The following is a 13,109-nucleotide window of genomic DNA, read 5'->3' as shown; positions in this document are numbered from 1 at the left end:
CTTCTCTCTAGGGTGTATATGTTCGAAATTTTTCATAATAAAAAGTAAAAAGAAAAAAAAAAGATGATGGTTTGTATAGCTGGGAGTAAAGAGAACACTTTCTTGCTTTTCTCTTTCCTGGTGACATACACAGCAACCTTTAAGAAGGTTAGCCTAGCTCCCTTTTCTCCAGAACAAATTAAAATGTACTCATACTAATATTTGGGTGGTGGAACACCACTATTATTCCACATATTCTTCATGCTTCATAAAACTCCTCCACATGCTGTCATTCATTTACTTCCATGGAACTTCTGTACCCATGGGCATTCTCCCAAATAGTTGCCCCCCACACCCAAAATCATCCTAAAAGAAAACAGGTTTTAATCATCCGTGAAACAATCTTTATTGAACAACTAATATGTGCCATTATTTTAATGGTAATATAAAGTTCCATGGCTAAATAGCTTTGTAAGAAAAACAAAATGAAACAAAAAAACACAGAAAGCCTTCATTTACTCAATAAACATCTATCAAGCACCCACCGCTGCCAAGTAGAGGCTCCGGTCTTGGTTGCACAGCATGCTGGGAACGTCGGCATGGAGGAAGAGTAGATGAAGACTAGTGCGCTGGCCCTTGCAGTGAGGGAAGGGGAGTTGTTAAAAGTGCAGACCCTCAGGCTCTGCACACAGAGCAGTTTAGGTCTGGGGTGGCTGCAGGAAGGATCGAGAACCATTGGTCTAGATCACCAAGCCTAAGAGGGACCAGAGCAGACACTAGCCTGACTGGAAATGGCCCAGCCATCCGTGCAACGAGTGTAGTTGGTGGGTGAAAGGCAGGCAGGATACGCGTTTGAAGCTGCATCCTGATGGCGGAAAGGATATGAAAACAGGGCCCAAGAGAAAGGATTCAGCAGGATTTGGGCAAGCGGTCAGAACTGAGAGCTGACTGGGCTTAGGTTCAAGGCCGGGCTTTGGTCCTGGTGGAGTTCTCAGCGAAGACCTAGAAAGGATTGATTGTACTCTATTGGGTCCCTTTTGTGTCACAGGCACTGTGCAAAGCCCTTTACTTACATAATCTCAATCCATCCTCTCCACAGCCCTGTGAGATAGTGACTTGCCCATGGTCAGATGACCAGTAAGTGGGTGAGTTGTATTTGAACCTGACTCTATTCTGACTTCAAAACATATACTCTTTCTGCCCCTCCATGGTACCTACAGAGAATGGGGCAAAGGCTTGTCAGGCTCACTCAGAGGTGATAGCTGGGAAGACCATTTGAGTATAAGGGCCTCTGCTCTCATGAGGCATCAGACCACTATTTCCACACTCTACTCACTAGTGGGTAAAACAAACAAACAAACAAACAAACAACTCGCAGTGGCTTCAACTGATAGGGTTCCTGTTCCCAGCATTATGCCCCAGGCAATACAATGAAATTGGCAAGTTTGTCTTTGTGCCCCCAGCCTCCCAACCTTAGCTGGTTCACCCCCAATCCCTGAGGAGGGGCCTACTGTCCTGCTCCTCACCACCATTCATACCTAGTAATACATGTCTGATGACAGAGGAAAGCACTGGGCTTTGGGGACCTACAGCTTTCAAACAAAGAACAAGGGTTTAGAGGAATGAATTTGATATCAGAGGCAGGAACTAGGAAGGATCTGGATGATACGCTGAATTCCCTGAAATCACACTTGTATTAATAGACAGGCTGTAGCACATTCAAAAGATCCTATTGCTATCTGAAGAGAAATGATACAATTTCAGGAGACAGGATGATCAAGAGTCCTGTTTGAGATTCTCTGGAAGTCCTTTCCACACCACTGTACCAGCCTATCTGCACAAAGTCCTCTTTTTCACAGGGAACAATACGTTATGTGTGTGCTTCTCACAGAGACGGTAACCGGAGGGCACAATCCATTAAAGCTGCTTTCTTTTGATAACTGGAGTTATAGACCCAGACACTGCTGTATTAGTATCCCAAATACCAGTACTGCCCTGCCCTACAATAAACAAAGTAAACGAGAGTGGCTCTCCTGGCTCACCCTTCTCCCCACCCCCATTCATTGTTCAATGAAAGCTCAAGATCATGGGAGTTTCATCTACTTACCAAAATCACTTGTAAGTTCAAAATCATTCAGACGAATACTTCTGATTAATGGCTATGAAATGTGTATAGGTAGGTAGGTAGACACAGATTTAGACTTAGATTTAGAGGTGGCAGCTTATTTGCTGAGAGAATACAGTAATGACCTATAAATGTGACTCTAAGATAATGTCAAGCTGGATGACAATTTAAAAAAAATAATTTTACAAGGCAGCATGATAAAGTAGACCAAAGAACTGGCTTTCTTGCTTATTTACTGGGAAACTTTTGCAAATTACGTTACTTCTCTGAGCCTTGCTTTTGCTGTGATAAAATAAAAAGAATAAAGCTTGACGAGAAATTTTTGTGAAGGTTGAATGTAATATATGAGAAATGCCTAATTAATACCTGGGACTCAAAAATATTTGTTGAATGAGTAAGTAGTAGATGCTCAATAAAGGTAGTTTTAATTATTTGTTACAGTGTTTGTCAAATTTTATCGCTTTAAACCTGTCTATCCCGTGTTCCTCAGGGAATAATTTAGAAATTAATGGTTTCATTTTTAATTATTAAACCAAACACATCTGTTGCAAAAATTCAAATTACATAAGTGTACAAATAAAAAGGGAAAGGCCCTCCTAAAAAACCCATACTTTAGACGTTCCCACTGTTAACATTTTGATATTTGATATCCTTTCAGGCCTTTTCTAGGCCTATACAAATATATTAATATAATTTCTAAACATGAATTTGTACTATACACAGTGCTCTGTAACTTGAGCTATTGACATACCATCTTGGACACCTTTTTAGTATTCTATTTGTATGGTTAGACTGTAATTTACGATACAAATCTCCTATTAATGGACAATTAGGTTACTTACTGTTTCTTGCTGTTTCAACCAGTGCTGCAATGAACAGCCTCATGTAAATATTGTGTTGGCATATATGCTAGTTATTTTTCTAGGGTAAATTTCTAGAAGAGGAATAGCCAAGTCACAGGGTACACATTAACTAGACTTTGCCAATTTGCAGGGACAGTGTTATGGGCTGAATTGTGTCCCCTCAAAATTCATGTTGAAGCCCTAACCCCCAGTACCTCAGAATGTGACTGTTATTGGAGATCGGGCCTTTAAAAGGGGTGATTAAGTTAAAATGAGTCCATTAGGTTGGACCCTAATCTGACTGGTGTACTTATAAGAAAACTTGGACACACAGAGAGACACCAGGGATGTGCATGTAGAGAGACCATGTGGGGACGCAGAGAGCACAGCCATCTGCAAGGACAGAGCTCTCAGGAGAAGCCAAGCCTGCTGACACCTTGATCTTGGACTTCTAGCCTCAGAACCCTGAGGAAAGAAATTTCTGTTGTTGAAGCCACCTAAGCTGTGGTGTTTTGTTATGGCGGCCCTAGCACGCTAATACTGAGGGGTTATCCTCAGTCTTGGTAGCCCTTCTCCTTTGAGGTGAGGTCCATATGGTGTGAGCAAGCTGTTCCAGTCACTTGCTCCCTCCTTACTTCAGCTCATGCTCTCTCTGTCCCTTTCTTCATTGTCCTTACCTTCCTTGATCATCGCAGTTTATTTAACAAGGGGTGTTTATTGTGAACATTGGGGAACTTGAAGGACCTTTGGATGTGCATGAACAATTTGTTTCTTGACATATCTCATTCTGGCATGGCAAATAATGGGAAGAAGTTACTAAGGTATTTTTCCATTGAAATATCCTCCATTTTTATTATATGAACTATGAAACAATGAGACAAAAAATCTTTCCCACATAAGTTCTCTCACATTTCTTCCCCTGATTGATGGGAGTAATAGCTCACCTTTGTAGATTATCTTAAATTTATTAGATAAATCTTAGATTTATTAGATTAAGAATTAAATTACCCTAGATCAGCCTAGGGCTACCTAGAGTTAAAGCTCCCCTGGAAGCTGTTTTAACACCTTCTCTCTCCCTGATCACCCCTTGTCCCTCAGCCTTCACTATATCTGATACCTGTGCTTCTGGGAGAAAGAGGCAGGAAGGAAATGAAATTACTGAGGGTCTACCCTCTGCTCCACGGCCATCCTCAGTAACCCTCACATATTTGACATTCTTTCGATTTCCTGAATAACCTGATAACCTGAAGAAGAGTGACTCATCCAGAATAACAGAGCCACAGTAGCTGGAATAACTGGTCTCAAGGTCTTCTAATATTTCTTTCTTCCTGCAGCAATTCCTTTTACTTGTAAAGCGAAGGATTGCTTTGCTGGAGGACTGCTGTGTGTTGATGACAGAAGGAAAGGAAAAAGGAGGCTCTCAGCCAGTGATTGAAAAGGGGGTTTTACTTTTGGGATCTCTTCCTTCTCTTTGCTTTCTTTCCAGAGCTCGCGTGCATTGCCTGAGCGCTGTAGATCTGGGAGGGCTTGCACTTACATTTCCCTAGCAGGCTAGTATATCTTGTGAAGCTGAGTCAGGCAGCCTCTTATCTAGAACTGATCAGGATGAGGGAGAAGAGTAGGAAGCAGCTGGGCTGAAACCAGAGAAGTAAAGGTGGATCTGCTCTCTGCCCTCAACCTTGCCAATGGCAGTACCAGCTGGGCCTTTCATTCCACTGTCAAGGTGATGCCAAACCCCACCCCCAAATTAACACAGACGTCTCAAAAAAAAAAAAATCTCTGCCCTTTGAAATCTGGGGAAAGGGATTTTTTTTTCCTGATTTTTTTTCCCCTCCATGTGTTTGGATATGTGTGTGCAATGGAAGCTGGGGATAAAATTAGGAGCCAATAGGAATATAATAATCTCTTCCTATTTCCAACACTCAAATTCTAAGGGTTTTTTTGGTTGTTGTTTTTTTTTTTCCTTTCTTGGTTTTCCTTTTTATACTCTATTCAGTTTCCTAAGCAACATATGAATCCTAAACGTATATGCAATTATTTCCAAAAAAAAAATCTGTTTGCCCACCATGTGCAAGGCATTATGCTAGGTTTGAAGATGAAAAGATAGCTAAGATAGACCTTGAAGACCTAGCTTCAAGGTCTGTAGTTTCATGGCAAAGATAATTCATGGTCATGGTAGCTCACAAATTTGCAAAAACAGCTAAATTTTCCAAGAGAGAACATTTTGTCTAGTGCTCATTGACAGCATCTAAATGTCACTGACATTTAGCTCACACCAAAAACATATTTTGAAATAATAAGCATTAAATGAACACTTGTATCAGAAACAAGTATTTCAGAACAGAATGCTCACTTGTGTGTCATCAATCATAAAAGGGACGAGTTACATCCATACCATATGTGAACTATCGGGCTATAAAGTAATAGAATATCATCTGCAATACATCTGCTTCATTTAAATTCAAATTTTAACATTTGTAGTTTCAACAGCTGATATTGTGGCCTTATACATTACATGAAAAAATAATATTTGAGGAAGATTTTGAATTTGGTACATAGCTGATTTAGAGTTATACGGTCAGCCTCTTCCAACTCTTAAGATATTAGGTTCTTTTAGTACACAAATGCAGCCTTTTGGAATAAGAACTCCAGGAGGAAATATCTACAGTTCAATGCTAGTGTTTAATGCTGTATTCCTACCATTTTGGATGATAAAGATGGCCATTATTTTGGTTTCACAAAATCTGTTTATTTATAGTGGTTGGTTGGCAAGTTGTTATCATTTGCTGCCAATTTTTTAGGAGCAAATCAAGTAAAAAAAGCTTGTCAACTAAAAACCATAAATAAATCTCAACCACGATTCCTTCCATTAAATGGATCACATCATGGCTAACAATTAACATACACTATTATTCCGTTTTATTTTTTATCAGATACTTAAGTATCTCCTTAAAATAGAATCCAATCACTGTCAAATGATCAGAGAGATATAGTATAAGAAAGAGCTTGTTGTTAGGAGCTGCACAAAGCTAGACAGTATGACATACTAGTTAAAATCTATCACTAAGCATTTGCCCTCCATCAGTCCGTCTCCATGGTAATCCAATGCAATTGCTTCACAGGTAAAGCAAGAGCCTTCGTCTGGCACAGACATTTGCTTCCTCTCTGAACTTCCTGTTTTCCTGGATATGAGGTTCTCTGAGGTGTGCCTTCAGGAAACAGTCACTCAATTAGAGGTCTGCTAGGAAAAGTGTTTGGAGAGGGTAGGTTCCCATTGCGTGCTAAAATGATAGCCTTGTTCTAACTAACCTAGCGCGTGTCATCTACATAAACTTCCTTAAGTTCAATCTGATTCACTTTTACTACCCTCTCATATATAGCAGGAGGCATTCAATCGTTGCCAAAATCAATATATTAAGTCTGGCTGTTGAAAGCAGCTGGTTTCCCAAAGAACCATGTGTCCCTATTTCCTATTTCAGTCAGTTTATGATTCACTGGTACAAAATGCCAAAGGGAGTTGGCAACAATGGCCTTTCCACTTCTAATAGATTTTCTTTTATGTACTTTGGATTTCCCTCCAGTATCGTGCTTCAGTGGAATTTCTACTGTGTAATCAGATTGGAGAGTGCTACAGCAAGGTGCTGACTGGCAAGAAAACCTCAAGGTAAATGGCTTCCCCTCTTCCCTCAGTCGCAGAGGCAACTGTGCTGCCTGCCCATCACCAGGGAGATGGGGTCCTCAGAGGCAAGTGGGGCTCTCATCTGCATCAGGACCAAGTTTCCAAGAGAGCCCTGGAATTTGAAAATTCCTTGAGCCTCCAGTGATAAGTTGAGATAAATCGGGCCTCCTGGGGCAGTCAGGATTCAGACATCCTATTTCTGCTTTGCTTTCTCCCCCACTCTCTCCTTGGCTGGTGGGAAAAATAAAAATCCCTCCTTCCAAGGTAAAGAATTTAAGAATGGGGGTCATTTGTTATTCAAATAGCTATTCTGCTGTTTGTTTAAATGTCTGGTCTTCAGGCTGCATGGTTCTCTCATTTTCTTTTGTTTTGTTATTACTACTATGTCTTTTGGCTTCTCTTCCTCTGTGGGGTGAAGTTTGATCTTTACAAAGGAAGAGGAAGTAGGCTTTATTTTTTCTAATTTTCGTTCACTAGTTGTACGACCTTGCAAATGTACTGTATAGATTCTTAAGCTATAAAAGGGCATGTCAATATCTATTCCCTTTCATTTGCAGACCATTAACACTGTCAATTATTTTAGTTAAATTCTTTGATCTCAACAGAACTTTGCTCTAATCACTATGCTATTCAATTATGAATTTTACACTGGAATGTATATTCATTGCCAAATATTTAAAAGTTAAATACAAAAATATTTAAACCATTCTTGCCTTGATTCCCTGTATTTGTATTTCATGACGCTTATAAGAGATTTTGTGGAGGGTAGAATATTTCTCTTGAGGAATATCTTGAATTACAATGTTTCATATTCTAACTCTGATGTGAACAAAATAAACTCCCATATTCATTCATATGAAACTAGTTTCAGCTTTTGAACAAGTTACATTACAAAACAAGTAAAACAGTTTTAGTTAATGGCTCTTTATTTTTCACATCATTTCTCAATCCTCTCCTACTACGGCCTGTCCTTCAAAGAAGGAACAAAAAGCACTCAAGGGCTTTTTGGATATTTGGATATTACTGAACAGGGAAATGTTGCTGATTGACTAACCCACTTCATAAACTACACACCTGAAATCTCAAGCTCCTCCCCTACCACCCAACCTATGTCTGCTAAGTTTTGGCATTGCAGAAAACAGGACAGACTTGTTCTATGAGACGTGCCATCTCACTGATGCTGTCACTTCTGAGTTGGCCCTCAAGGGAAACCTTCATATAGACTTAATACCATCCACAGGGCCTTCTGCTTGAACTAAGGGTAAAAGTACTTGAAAATTGTAAAAACCATCTTACCTTTCCACTAGACCAAATGTCTAGCAAATAATAATAGAATTCAGGACAACAGAGAAACAAACTCCTTCACCTGGTTTCTTAAATACTGGAAAAGCATGAGGTCTTTGAACCTTGTCTCAGGCTCTTACAAATTCTGAGGCCTTGAATAAATCACTTCACCTCCCTGAACACTGGTTTCTCATTTGAAAGATGAGGGTAATATCTATTTTACAAAAGTACATGGATTAGATTAGATGGATGTGAAATGGCTGGCTATATAAATTCTCATCTTCAAGTCAACTATCAGGTTATAATATTATAGGTAATCCTGGTTCTACTACCAAAGCTGGAGTGTTGGTCCATATTTATCATAGACAATTACCAAAACAACGCTATTTGTATAACACACCATAGTTTACAAAGCACATTCACCTAAAGAATACTTTCATTTATGCATATTCAGATATTAAGCATGGTATTTTTTTTGCCTATTCAGATATTAATTCTGGGCATTTGGGGGGAAGCTTTGATTAAGAAACATTAAGCAGCTTTATGCCGGGGTTTTAGCAAAGTGATATCATTAATTATTAAACACATCTACATTGAACATACATACAATATGTGCTAGTGCAGCAATTCTCAAATATTTGGACTCAGGACGCTTTTACATTCTTACAAATTATTGAGGACTTCAAAGAGTTGTTGTTTATGTGGAATACATCTACTGATACTAGAAATTAAAACTGAGAAAGTAAAAAAAATATTTATTCATTAAAAAGGAATAAATCCGTTACATGTCAACATAAATAACACATTTTTATGAAAAATAACCATATCTTCCAAACCAAAAGAAATTAGTTTTGGTTTTACATTTTTGCAAATCCCTTTAACGTATGGCTGAATATAAGACAGCTGAATTATTTATGTGTTTTTTGCATTCAATCTGTTGCAATTATCACACTTCATGTAGTCTCTGGAAAACTCTACTATATGATCGTGAGAGAAGGAGAATGAAAAAGGTTAAAACAAAGTCTTAGTGTTAGAATTAAAATAACTTAGACTTCAGAGATCCACTCGCATATCAGAGACCTCCTCCAAGGGTTCCCCATTTCACAGATTAACCAGTATGCTGGTGCCTAGTACCCAGTTATGACTCAAAAAATATTTGCTGAATGAAATAATGAATACCATACCCTGTGCTAGGTGCTGGGTATACACAGGGGAACAAGACAAGAGTCCCTGCTCTTATGGAGTTTAGACTCCAATGAAAGAGACAAGTGTATGCAAAACTGTGCTTTAACATCAACATGGGAGTAAATATAAGATAATATGGGTGGGGTCCAGCCCAGTGGCTCAGTTGGTTAGGAGCTCGCTCAAGAGTGCGAGCTCTGAGCAACAGGGTCGCCGGTTCGATTCCTGGCCTGAGCTGAGCTGCCACTGAGCTGCCAACAGGTGGCAGAATGGCTCAGCTTAAAAAAAAAATAACACTATGGGTGGGGGTAAGAGGGTACCTTGCCCAATCTTGGGAGATCAAGGGAGGATTTTAGAGAAAATGATGGCTAAGCTGAGACTTAAAGGAGAAAGCCAGGTAAGGAATGCAAGTGTAAAAAGGAGAGCAAAGTGTCCCAAACAGAGGGAACAGCAGGGCTTGCTAGGATTTGGAGAGAGGACAAGGCATGGTGGGTAGGCCAGAAAGGAGAAACTGTATCATGTAAATTTCCTGAGGGAAAGTCTGAAGACTTTAAACAAAGGACTGACATAGTTACAATTTAGAAAGGTCACTTTGGGTACAATGTGAAGAATGAGTTGAAGTAGAACAAAGCAACAGGCAGAAAGGGTGTTATAGAGAGGTGAGGCATGAGATTATGTTGGCCTACCTAGAACAGTTCTAGTGGAGATGGAGAGAAATGAAGAGATTGGAGATATATGCGAAGAAAAAACAGACAGGACTTTCTGAGGGCCGTAGGAGGTAAGGGAGAGGGAGGGGCTGAGTGTAAAAAACCTGTATTTCTAGCTTAGGCAACTGGGTTGATGACAATACCATTTAGACTGGGAACATAGAAGTAAGTATGATGAAAATGAGCAGTTTAATTTGGGATGCATTGTTTTGCGATATCTTGGAACATCAGGACATATATTTTGAAGGTAGTCAGGTATGCAGATTTGTAGTAAGGAAAGAGAACTGAACTAGAAATTTATATTTAGGATTCATTTGCATATAAATGACCACTGAAGCCATGGCAGTAAATGAGATCACCAAAAGAGAGTATAAAAAGTGAGATAGGAATAAACTGACTAGGACACTACTCTGAGGTACATGGACATTTAAATGACAGACAGGGCCATCAGAGTGGCGTGTTGGTTAAGAGTTGGCTTGGGACACCAGCTCTGAGCATCAGGGTCCCGTTCGGATCCTACATGGGCCAGTGACACTATGCCCTCTACAGCTAAATTGGTGAACAACAACTCGACCCAGATCTGGGCTGCTGTGAGTCGCCAGCGATGGCGCAGGCTGCAGTGGGGCTGGCCAGCAGCGGGCGTGAGCTTTCGTGAGCTGCTGTGGGCCGCCGTGAACTGCCGTGCAATGGCTGGCGAGCAGCTGCCTCACCCGGGAAGAGCGCAATGATAATAACTACATGGGCCAGTGAAGCGACGTCCTCCACAACTAGACTGAAGAACAAAAGGACAGCAACTTGTCTGTTCCCCTTCCCCGATTCCCCAATAAAAATTCTTAAAAAAAAAAAAAAATGACAGACAGAAGAAGGAGGTCCTAGAAGTTAAAACACTGTCATGTAAAGAAGCCAGAGATCTAGGAGGACACCCAGGAAAGTGTGGCTTCACCCAGCAAGAGATATAAATGCAGCAGGCCATGATTACTAGTACAAAATGCTGCAGAGAGGTCAGTAAAATAAGGATTGAACAAAGAGGTTGTTAGTGACTTTGAGAATTTCAGTGGAGTGATAGGGGCAGAACCCAGAAGCTTACTGAATAAAGAACCTACTGGTGAAGCTCCTGGGAAGACAGGAGGCGGACAGACTCCAGAGGTCAGTCACACAGAGATAAAATGCAGAGACCATGTAGAAATCTGTGCCTCAGATGGTGGGGGGATACCTGGCCCACTGCGATGTTTGAAAGGATGGGTGTAGATGCAGGTAGGCTTATGAATGTGGAGGCAGGAAGTTGCTGGAGTTCCTCTTTGATGGGTTCTATTTTTTTAGCTGAGAATAAATGGAGCAAATGGAGACTTAGGAAACAGTAGATATCAAGACATGAAACAAGCTAAACGTTTAGCTTGTTTAAATGTCCTTCATTAAAAAAAAATTTCTTGGAAACATTTCAAGTATACAGAATAATATAGAAAATAATTACAATTTAACACTCATATACCCTCCACCTAGCTTTAGGTTTTGCCACATTACTTTTGGTAAAAAATAAAACATAGATACATGTGAACCCTACCTATGACATTCCCTTCTGCTCCTCTTTGGAAGTAACCACTGTTCTGAATTTTGTGTCTATCATTTACTTATGATTTTCACAGTTTGATCTCAGTTTATTTTTAAACTTTTATTTATTGTATACATACATCTTTCTGCAATCTCAATATTATGTTAAGGAACTCTCAATTAACACTAGGATTTAGCTCATCAATATCCATTGTTTAATATTCTGTGTATGTCAATTTGTCCAACAATGTAACTTAATTCATCCATTTTCCTGTAAGTGGATATTTAAATTGCTTCACTAATATAAGCAATGCTGCTACGAAGCATCTTGTACCGGTTCATGGCAATTTATTTATATATATTTATAAATATACATAAATTACCATGAGCCGGCCTATACGTGTATATATACTTAACACGCAGCTTAACAGGAAAGATATCATTCATGTGCATGAATTATACAACGGCGACGCCATTAATTTTCACGAAAGGTACAAAAGACCACGGGTTGTTCTGAGCAAACTGAAGCTTTCATTAGAAAGCATTTGGAGATGGCTCCAATGACCACGCGACATTCACGGCTACCGTACGAGGCCGCACAACTTGCGTCTTGGATTGATTCCTCTTTAACCGTTACCCAATAGTTTCACGTGGGCCCGTTCATTTCAACTCGAGTGTCAACTCTACGAGGACGCAACCGGGCTCCAACAAGGTGAGCCGCCAACACGAGTGTGACGGCGGGGAGTCCGCAGCAGAAGCCGCAGTAGCCGACCTCTTGGCTGTGCCAGGCCAGCGAAGTGACAGCGCTACGGGCATGTCGGGGCCACCAGGGCCGAACCTCACTACCCCGAACGAAGGCAGTTGAGGCAACGGGGATGAATGGGGGCATCGACACTTGCCCCGAAGTGTCTCTTCCCTTTCACTCACAAAGCCGCCAGGTCAGTAGCCAGAAGCCAAGGCGTGGACGCGGCCCCCGCCCTGAGCGCCGCTTCCCAGTCTCGCCGCTTCCAGCGGCGCCTGTTTGCCTTACGCCAATTCCGTAAGGAGGCGCCAAGGCCAACCGGGCGGCTCCCGCAGCTTCAAAACCTGACGTGAAACTGCGTGGGGCAGCACGGGCGGCGGCCATCTTTAATTCGGGCAAAGCCCCACCCTCGCGCCCCGCCAGCCACTGCCTCGGCCTCCCCAGGCTGTTCCCTGACAAACGTTAACGCGGTTTCACCTTAGAGGCAGTGGCGAAGGAACACGCGCAGAAGCCTGACTGCCCACGTCCCTGGATGTGCCAAATCCCGCCAATTTAAACATGGCGGCTAAGCCCGAGCAGCACAGGAGCGCGGACGCCCATGAAGTCATGCTCGCAATGGAGCAGGGCGGCGAGGCCGAGAGGGAGTCATCTCGCGAGATCCGAGCCAGCCTCCGCTTGGCCCGGAAGCCTCTTCTGAGGGGGCGGGGGGCGAGGGGAGAGCGGGAGGCTGGCGAGAGCGGGAGGAGGAGCCGGTCGGCTGTCGCCTGCGTAAGCGAGGCTACGACGCCGGGCGGCTACGCCGCGGAACTGGCGTAGGCGGCCTTGGAGAATCCGCGGGCTGCGCCGCTCCCGGGCTGGTCGCGGAGGGGGAGGGGATGTCGGTCAGTGCGAGATCCGCTGCTGCTGAGGAGAGGAGCGTCAACAGCAGCACCATGGGTGAGTCTCAGCCTCGGGCCGCCGCGACTCGGGTCGGCGGCTCCAGACGCGGGGGCGCCCTGCGGCCGCCGGACCGGGCTGCGGG

At 42.2% G+C, this 13,109-nt stretch overlaps 1 protein-coding gene across 1 annotated transcript in view; it reads right to left on the bottom strand.

The window, feature by feature from the left end:
* The window catches only part of HERPUD2 (HERPUD family member 2), a 97,564-nt gene extending 96,786 nt beyond the window's left edge, over positions 1–778 (bottom strand). The window contains exon 1 of the mRNA XM_019655721.1: positions 525–778. Coding sequence (XP_019511266.1) covers positions 525–563 — 39 coding nt within the window. The 5' untranslated portion in view covers positions 564–778. The remainder of the gene's footprint in view (positions 1–524) is intronic.
* Between the last annotated feature and the right edge of the window lie 12,331 nt (positions 779–13,109).

The sequence above is a fragment of the Hipposideros armiger genome, unplaced genomic scaffold (genome assembly GCF_001890085.2).
Source record: "Hipposideros armiger isolate ML-2016 unplaced genomic scaffold, ASM189008v1 scaffold_244, whole genome shotgun sequence".
NCBI lineage: Eukaryota > Metazoa > Chordata > Mammalia > Chiroptera > Hipposideridae > Hipposideros > Hipposideros armiger.
Note: the sequence above shows the minus strand (reverse complement) of the source record. Positions and strands in the feature narration are given on the sequence as shown.